General features: G+C 38.6%; 2 protein-coding genes across 2 annotated transcripts in view; one reads left to right on the top strand and one right to left on the bottom strand.

Moving 5' to 3' along the window:
- Positions 1–913: 913 nt before the first annotated feature.
- Positions 914–2,670, top strand: LOC131681928 (reticulocalbin-2). Its single transcript, XM_058963030.1, has 3 exons — positions 914–1,067; positions 1,227–2,076; positions 2,194–2,670. Exons 2-3 carry the CDS (start codon positions 1,235–1,237, stop codon positions 2,363–2,365), a joined length of 1,014 nt encoding a protein of 337 aa, XP_058819013.1. The 5' UTR covers positions 914–1,067; positions 1,227–1,234; the 3' UTR covers positions 2,366–2,670.
- Positions 2,671–4,874: 2,204 nt separating this feature from the next.
- The window catches only part of LOC131681927 (dedicator of cytokinesis protein 7), a 31,700-nt gene continuing 27,265 nt past the window's right edge, over positions 4,875–9,309 (bottom strand). Inside the window, exons 4-6 of the mRNA XM_058963028.1 lie at positions 5,851–6,895; positions 5,395–5,794; positions 4,875–5,335 (exon numbers count right to left, since the gene is read on the bottom strand). Coding sequence (XP_058819011.1) covers positions 5,137–5,335; positions 5,395–5,794; positions 5,851–6,895 — 1,644 coding nt within the window. The 3' untranslated portion in view covers positions 4,875–5,136. The remainder of the gene's footprint in view (positions 5,336–5,394; positions 5,795–5,850; positions 6,896–9,309) is intronic.

Here is a 9,309-nt window from a genome sequence, read left to right as displayed (position 1 = left end):
TTTCCGTTCAAAGTGAATTTTGACAGTTGGCTTTTAAGCCGTAATCATGTTTGTCGAGATATGTATCACAAATTCACATTCAATAATTCCGTTTCAGACATGGTTATACACGCAGAAAAATCAGGCCTTTTTGAATCAACAAAACGTTTAGTTGAATCTAAAACGTGGCGAACGACTGTTTCAAACTGAAATGGGCGTTTTTCGAAAGCATGTATTTGGTTTAGTTCAACAAATACTCAAATACTTCTGTTTACATTTTAAATAAAAACATTGTTGAATCAAAATAAAATTTGTTGGATCTAACTGATCCCTTTGTTAAAAACCAACAGAATCTTTGTTTAATTTCAACTAAGTTTGAGCTGTTCTCTCCTTTGGTTAATACAAAAGATTTGTTTTTGTTTCTTCGAACTTGTTTGTTCGGTTAAACTTACCATGATTTTGTTGTTTCAAACGAAATATTTGTTGAAACTATTGAAAAGCCAACAAATGAATTTGTTGGTAATTTCAACCAACAGTATTGATTGAATCAAACCTGAATTTTGTTTGTCACTATATCAAACGGGAAAATTATTATTTAAAACCAAAATTTGTTTATTTTCACTGATTTTTTTTCTGCGTGTACTGTAATGTGGTTACTAAACGCACTCCATAATTCCGTATCAACTTTTGAATAGGGCTAATAAGATTTGTAAACAAACTTTTATTTTGCTGATATCAGATCAGATTCTCTTATTTTGTTATAATTTCAACACAGAAAACATTTGAAATCGATTCTACCAAGGGTAAATGTGTTGATTCAAGTGTATTTTTCAAGAAATTCAACTCGGCAGCAGAGTAATGAGCGAAAGAAGTTTGTTTACAAAAATCTCATTAGCCCTTTTGAAGAATTAATATTGAATTGATAAGAAATTGAAACGTCAAAAATTAATATCATCCAGCATTGTTTACATCACGTATATTTTTACGCTTACATCGCGTATGGATTTGTTTCTTAAATTCTGGAAATTTTGAGCATTTATTATTAAATTGTATACAGAAAGATCGGTTCCCAAATTACATATATTGAGGTAAGCTCCCTCAACAAAAAAAAAATATTTAGATCACCAAATGCAGTTTGTGAACAGCGATCTATTATTAGAATTGTATCACTATGGACTGATACAGGGACAAATTTAAATTTCGTGTGTAAGCGAATAGTATAATCATATTAGATTTTGAACCAACAGCACCGGCAATGGTTGGACGAACCACTCTCGTGGCGCTGTTTATTGGTGCACTAAATCTCACATATGCAGCGACGACTCATAAGCACGGTCACAATACGGTCAGCACCGGATCCAAAGAACGACTAGAAGATGGAAGTTTTGCCCCCCGGGATGCGCATCATATAGACGGCGACGAACACCACTCGGAATTCGACCATGAGGCAATTTTGGGAAGCGTCAAAGAGGCAGAAGAATTTGATACTTTATCCCCGGAGGAATCGAAACGGAGACTAGCTCAACTGGTTATCAAAATGGATTTGAATTCGGATGGCTTCGTTGACCGGCACGAGCTAAAAGCATGGATACTGCGCTCGTTTAAGAGTCTGCTGGAGGAGGAATCTGCCGATCGGTTCGAAGATGTGGATCAGAACGCCGACGATGTTATAACGTGGCAGGAGTACTATGCCGATACATACGGTATGGATAGTGAAGATGAGGAGACAGACAAACCAGTCATAATGGACGCAAGTAAAGAAGAGGAGAAGAAACTGATTACCGACGATAAAGAGATGTTTGAAGCTGCGGATAGCAATCACGACGGGAGGCTGGATCCAAGCGAGTTTGTGCTGTTCATGTCACCGGAAGAGTTTCCGCAAATGTTTTCTGTCGTACTGAAGCAAACATTGCGCAACAAAGATACCAATCTCGACGGGAAGATTGACTTTCAGGAGTATGCTGCGGAGCACTCGCGCGGTCACGATAAGGAGTGGCTGATCACGGAAAAGGATCGTTTTGATAACGATTTCGACAAGGATGGTGATGGATACTTGAATGGGAACGAAATTCTCTCCTGGATTCTACCCAGTAACGAGTAAGTGTTGCTATAATGAAATTATTTTTTAAAGTATCGATCTGTAACGAGAAAGTAAATAAAGAGAAACTCATTGTTACGTCATGCTAACATTTTCTATCATGAACATGATTTTAGGGAAGTCGCTGAGGATGAGGTGGCACACCTTTTTGCATCTTCCGACGAAGATCACGATGATCGCCTTTCATATGAAGAAATCATTGATAAGTACGACGTTTTTGTTGGCAGTGAAGCTACCGACTACGGCGATCACTTGCAGAATATTCACCACTTTGACGATGAACTGTAAGCTGAGAATAACTTCTTGATGTCTTCGAGTTTCGGATGTTGAGCTAATCTTTTATCAATATCATATTCAGTCTAATTATTTAATGAAGTCTAGAAATCCCACACTAATTTATTTACGAAGTCAACCAAAATTGAATTGCCATATTTATAGGAATATATGCTTAAAAGTCATAGCACAAAATCGTCAAATTTTAACATAAGACACATCAATTCCCTATAATCTATTTTATTAATTTATTGTATTATTGGTCGTTATCGTGACATGTTGCTAACCATATTGCATTTATAAAATTTGTATTAATTTTATGTGTATTGTAACTTGTACGTAGAAAAAATGAGAAAATACCATTTATCGTGTCTATGTACTGTGAGATTCCATAAAAACATGTGGCCAATAAAATACTTGTTTGTATTACTAATAATGTGCGATAATCGTCAAGGGTTTAGAAAACTTGTGCATAGAGGTAAATTTTAAGGGATCAGAATTTTATTACATACACCTTTGGGAATAATTAAAGGGCGTAGGATCTCATTTGGTTTTTAATCTTCCAAACTAATACATGTCGAAAATAGAATGGAATAGAAGGATTTATGTGGCATATAGAATCAATTAGAAGGGGTGTGAAGTAGGCTCATTGACATAACATGTTCAACCTGGGCCTTAACAAGTTGTAACGGGTTGCGACGTGAAAACTGGCGAATAGGGGTTGAGAACAGCTTGAAACAACATCTTATGTTGCTCATAATGTATGTGATCCAAGACTGACTTGGATAGTCTATCGAGCCTAGCTTGCATACCTTACATAACTAGACTCATTGTTCTCCATTTACACACAATAATTATATTCTAATCGGGAGCACGTCGTTTGGCATAAGTTCGTTTGGCATAAGTTCATTTGGCATAAGTTCATTTGGCATAATGTTCATTTGGCATAACAGCAGGTGACACATGCTTTCGTTTGGCATAATCAAATACAAATAATTTGTATTTGGCATAATGTTCATTTGGCATAATGGTCATTTGGCATAATGGTCGTTTGGCATAATGGTCATTTGGCATAATGGTCGTTTGGCATAATTTGAAATATCCATTGAAATCTCTTATATTTAATGTTGACGCCTAATGTGGCTACGCCACATCGCTTTAAGTATGGTAGTTAAACTATTTGATAGCCCCTATGTTTGAGTAACTCGAGCAAACGAGTGAGTTGCTGGTGAGAGGTAGCCACTTCTGACGGCGGGTCGATGACCACCTCGGCCCCTTGGTCTCGGTTATGCGATATTTCCAAGGGCTAGTTGGTATATTGATTCAAAGAACTGCTCATGTTTGAAAGAAGGAATCAACCCCTAAGTTTGAGCAAACGAGTGGATCACTAGTTTACTTGCGAGCGCTATTTGGTATACAAATTCAAAGAACTGCTCATGTCTTAAAGAAGGAATCTATCCTTGTTTCTGGCAAATATATACGTGTATATTTGCCAGAAGGTTGATTCCTTCTTTCAGTCATGAGCTGTTCTTTAAATTTGCATACCAAATGGCCCTCGCAAGTAAACTGGTGATATACTCGTTTGTCCGTTTCACCCAAAATTAGGAGTTGACTCCTTCTTTCAAAAATGAGCAGCTCTTTTAATCTGCATGTTTAATAAGTTCGCTAGCAAAGTGTTGATTTACTCGTTTGCCCGGATTACTTAAATATAAGGGTTGATTCTTCTTTCAAATGTGAGCAGTTATTTGAACCTATATACCAATTAACCCTTGGCATTGTCGCATAACTGAGACCAAAGATCCGAAGCGGGATCCGCCGGGTTCCGATGGTGCGTCGGCGGCCCCTCGCGAGCAAACCTGTGATCCACTCGTTTGCCTGGATTACTCAAACATAGGTGCTATCAACTAGTTCAAGTCCGACGGAGCGGAGCGATGTCGGACAGCACCGGGTTTAAAGCGATGTGGCGTAGGCACATTAGGCGACAACGACTGGTAACAGAAAATTCAACGCATTTTTTAAATTATGCCAAACGACCCTTATGCCAAATGACCATTATGCCAAACGACCATTATGCCAAATGACCATTATGCCAAATGAACATTATGCCAAACGAACGTATGTGTCACCTACTGCTATGCCAAATGAACATTATGCCAAATGAACTTATGCCAAATGAACTTATGCCAAACGAACTTATGCCATACGACGTGCTCCCAATTAATAATACTCCAGAAAAGGTTCAACAGTATAGAGGACCAACATTTTTGCTGCGACGTTGTTCGTGACAGTTGATACAATTTTAATATAATCGTGGTCAACTTTCAAAATTATCTGAGGATTCCAGGTAAACTTTAATTCCCGGGTTTTCCAGGGAATAGCATAACAACTTCCTCTGATAGGGACTGTCATCATAGTTTGAAGTCTGGGCTTATCTTTATTTTACTAAACATTGATTATTATTTGAGTACGATGAGTTATGTAAAATGTATGAATTTCACAATTAAATAATTTTATGAAGGCTCTGTTCGAATATAACAAAAAACATTATCTGATATCTTAAAATATGCGAATAAACTAAATACAATTTGGAAAAAAATAAAACAATTATTTTTTTGGTTTAAGATATTGCAATAAAATCAAGTTATAGAATGTTTAAGACACTACACATTAATTTGTGTAATCACCTCCTGTGAATCATTATCTCAGTACAAAAATATGTCGAACAAATTCTTTCTCAAGTGCATTATTTTTGGTATGTGGGAAAGGTTTTCAATGAGTCAATCATCTTACCATCTCAACGGAGTTAGCTTACTATTGTGCAACCCGTTATTCGCAGCAACCACTCCCTGCGCCTGGGTTGGCGTGATGGTGATCAACGGAGCTAAGCGTTCGGTGAAACGGGCGTAGTTTCGCTCTAATTCTTTTTGATAATCTTTTTGATCAGACAGAATGAGATTGCGGTTCTTCTTCAAAGCATCCGAGCATCTAAAAAAGAAACAATTCATTGTCAATCTACTGCAACGTTTGCATTGAACGACCCATACTTTTTCGAAAAGTCTTTGAAACAAAGTCTCAGCTTATTTTGATGCTTCGTAGGGATGGTTGTACTGTCGGCGATGCCCGAGAGGAAAACCAGAGCCATTTCCATTGGGCCCTGATTGACCGTAGTGCCAATACAACCCTGCAGGACCATTTGCAAAATCTTGGGATCAGCCGGTTCCTGATTCGTGGCAGCTGCCAGTTCAGCCGTCTTTTTCTGTATATCCTCAATTGCGACCTCTATCGGTTCGAGAACAATTTGCTCTCGACTGACCACCTGGATACGAGTTTTCACATAAGGAAAGTGATTGGCTGTGGTGAGAATAGTTTTTCGTTTACACTGTTCGTGCAGTTCACCGTGAGCCTTTCCGGACTTGGTGAAGGGTGTTGCAAAAATAAATCGCTCTAAAAAAGAAACAATATTGATAAACAATTTGAGCTGCGTCAACGGATGCACTTACTTATATTGAAGTTCCTTTCGAAATAGGTCTCTCGATATCTCAATTCGTACGTTTCAAAATAAGGTTCTACATAGGTGATCTGGATGTAAGCCTTCTCAGGATCTAGTGTTTTTACATCGACCGCATTGGAATCTTTGATAATCTGAGCCACGTCTGGACCGAATCGATCAGCGTAAAAGTTTTGCAGCCGACTGAATATTTCCGGTAATTTCGTCAAAGTCGGTTCTTTGTAAATAAACTCCTGCTGATCTAAATCACCAAACTTCGCTCCATAAAACCCAACCCTGAAGTAAGTTCCGAAAACTCGCTTCCCATGCAGTTGTGCGATCCTATTAAATGCTTCCTGAAGCTTTCCGTGTACTTGTGCTAGCTTTCGGAAATCGCGATTTGCTTCGCATATAGGAATTAGCACTTTGTAGACGTCGTTCATTGCTTCGTACATTCCAGCAATCTGAAACGAATTAGATGCCTCTTCAAGCAAAGCTTTCAGACCGCCTTCGGTGAACCTATTTCCCAAACAGATGCCATCCTCGCCGGGGCTTAAAACATCATCCGACACAGCAGATTCCATCAGCGCATTCGGGGAAATGTGTTTGAAAGAAACAGCACCCACGGGAAGATGCGTTTGCGATTCGAGCATGCTCAGGTATTCGGCAACCAGAGCTGCACTATGCACGTAGCACATGGCCGCTTCGGTGTGGTTCGCTCGCTCCATGTGCTTCTTTGCCATGTTCTCCAGCCAGGTCAGTCTCAGATCGGGTGAATTCTGATACCCTTTGGCAATGCGGTTCATCAGATCCAGCAACATTTCCGGATCCTCCTGGTACTCTTTCATTTTCACTGTGTCGGAAAGTATCATATGTAGATTGAACAGCAGATCTTGGACCTGCTCCGGAAAGGTCGTGTCTTGCAGGTCAGTATCGGATTCGGCGTACACCAGGATCGTTTTCAGCGCACGGCGAAGTGATTGTTCGCTGAACGACGAACTGGTTCCTACCAGCGAGCTGAGTGACATGGTTACCTGCATTTTGACGCGGGCAAAGTTCTGCAAAAAAAATCGTAAGGAAGTAGGAAAGAATCAGTTTGAGCTGCTAATATTAGCATTTTTATTTATATGGATTGGAATTGAGCAAAATCACGTTATTTATATATTATGTTCATAAATGCCACACAGTAACAAATTAATGTGAGACCTTTTACTTTAAACTTTATAATTTACTCAGAGCGAGTGGGGGGTTTCAAAATGGTTGTATCATACTGTAACCGAAATGGGTTTCCACTAAATCGACAGTTATGTAAAACACAATCACATAGTTTGGGACAGCACAAATATCAATTTCAGAGACTTTGGATAAATGGAATACTTATGCAGTACGAATCTGCATATACTCAACATAGCAAATTGCCCAATATTTGCACGGTCTCGAAGATAAGAGGTGTTAGATGTAACTCTGCTCCGACAGAATTTCACATGAGTTGACGAACTGATTTGTTCAAATCGAGCTTGAACCATCGTTATATGAATACAAATCTATTGTAATCATTTGAATGTTAAATTAAGTTTTATTTTCCGTGTTTCAAATTCATTTCGTCAGTAACAAGCACCAACTGGGTGTCTAGGTATATATGCTGGTACCCAAGTTAGCACTAGTTAAACACGATAAAATTCCAAACATATGTGAACGTCTAAGCAACCCGGGAAGCAAAAACAAAAGCTCTGGTTTGCTGACGAGAATGCGAAAACGAACTCTTGTCTTATGGCTAGGGAGCCAAACGCCCGGCATTATCCAATATCAATCCCCAAAACACGAAAAAATTAATCTTAATTTAGGTTAGGTTTTGTGCCCCTTGATGCGCAAATTGGTTTAATCCAATTTTCCCTTTTGGGAAGAACCTTTTCGTGGAATATCGAACTTTCTAGTTTTGGGCGGTGGTCAGCCACTTTCGTCCGCGTCCCTTATTTTTTATTTTCATAAAGTGATTCATCAGCCGTGCCATCTTTGAAAATGAACCACCTTGATTATGTAACTAATTTTTCCGATCTTTTTTTAATGCAAATAATTAAGCAGACTTCATTTCGTTATATTCTGAATTGCACATATTTTGTCGTATGTAATTTTAAATGTTCTTTGATTTGATGGCATTTTAAGGGAACACGTATCGGCCGGTTGATGCCAATCGAACTAACATTTCTTTAGACTGAGTATACTAATTTTGTTTAGTGTTTATTTGACCAACTAGGAGACGAATCTACTGGGTCTCTAATGCGTGTAGGGAATACGCATGGTCTTGTCTGAGTGAATGATGAATTATGTATGAGGGTTGAGAATTGACAATTCGCAAGAACAGTTCAAAAACAATCACCAATTTGCGGCAATCATTTCAGCACGTGTAACAAATGTTTTATTGTCATTTTTAATGGTATACTTTTAGTCCATTAATTTGTCTGCTAATTATAATGAGCTAAGAATAAGTACGTACTATTTGGAGAGGGGATGTGTTTGATTCGTGCATCATGTTAATATCGTTTAGGAACGCAGCATCGATATTTTTTTTTTCTATTTCGCGTTTTCATTGTAATATCACAACGTTTACTCGAATGAGTTACAGAATCTTGATATGCTTGTGATAATACCTATAAAGTGCTATAAAGGACCATATATAAATTCTGCCACGCTATTAGGGGGAAGAGCTATGACAAATAGTGACATAAATGGGATGGGGAGCACGTCATGTGCTTTGACGCAATCGTCCGTTTTATGCACTGTCTGCCGTTCTGCAATTTTGGAACGCCTTTTTCTTTGAGTTTGCTTTCGAATTCTACAAATTAATTTTGTCTCCTGCGACTACCTTTTTGGGCAACCAACCACGGCCGCCACTGCGCTATTAGAGCCAACTGATCCAGTGCTGAGAGCGAATCGAATCATACTCTCAAAGATGAATTAACAATTATTTTGATTGATTCACTCACTTATTCTAGGACTCTGAAGAATGTCCCTTTGAAGCTAATTTAAAGTATATTTTCGTCGTTCTTCAGATCGCATTTCTGTTACATTCCCACACATACCCACAAAGCGATGTAGATCAACTAGAAACAATTCAGTAGATAGCAGTTTCAGGTGTGTAAATTAAGTTCACCACTTGCTAGAAATGTAGCAAAGTAATTCGGCAACTGATTTGCGTCCAAAAGTACATCATCTGTATTATAGTGAGATTTAAAAGGCCCCAAAAGCCTGGTCTTTAGTGTATTGCCACTATGCAGGACTCACGACTCACTTTCGTACTTAACAACTAAAAACAATCCCTCCTCATTTTTCGAGGGAATTTTCTGCAGCTGTCCGGGAGCCTCACTTGATGTAAGAAATGGCTCGACCTTTGAGCTATTTAGCACTTTTCTTGATTTTTGTATCCATCTATGACTTCGCCATTTAGCTCTCGTCTTAGTGAACAGTTTAGCTG

The sequence above is a fragment of the Topomyia yanbarensis genome, chromosome 2, assembly GCF_030247195.1.
Source record: "Topomyia yanbarensis strain Yona2022 chromosome 2, ASM3024719v1, whole genome shotgun sequence".
NCBI classification, from domain to species: Eukaryota; Metazoa; Arthropoda; class Insecta; order Diptera; family Culicidae; genus Topomyia; species Topomyia yanbarensis.
Note: the sequence above shows the minus strand (reverse complement) of the source record. Positions and strands in the feature narration are given on the sequence as shown.

Excerpts from the sequence above, each read along its gene's own strand:
- LOC131681928 (XM_058963030.1), top strand. The coding sequence starts at position 1,235 with ATGGTTGGACGAACCACTCTCGTGGCGCTGTTTATTGGTGCACTAAAT. Across the intron at positions 2,077-2,193 it reads TGGATTCTACCCAGTAACGA|GGAAGTCGCTGAGGATGAGG; the intron begins GTAAGTGTTGCT and ends ACATGATTTTAG.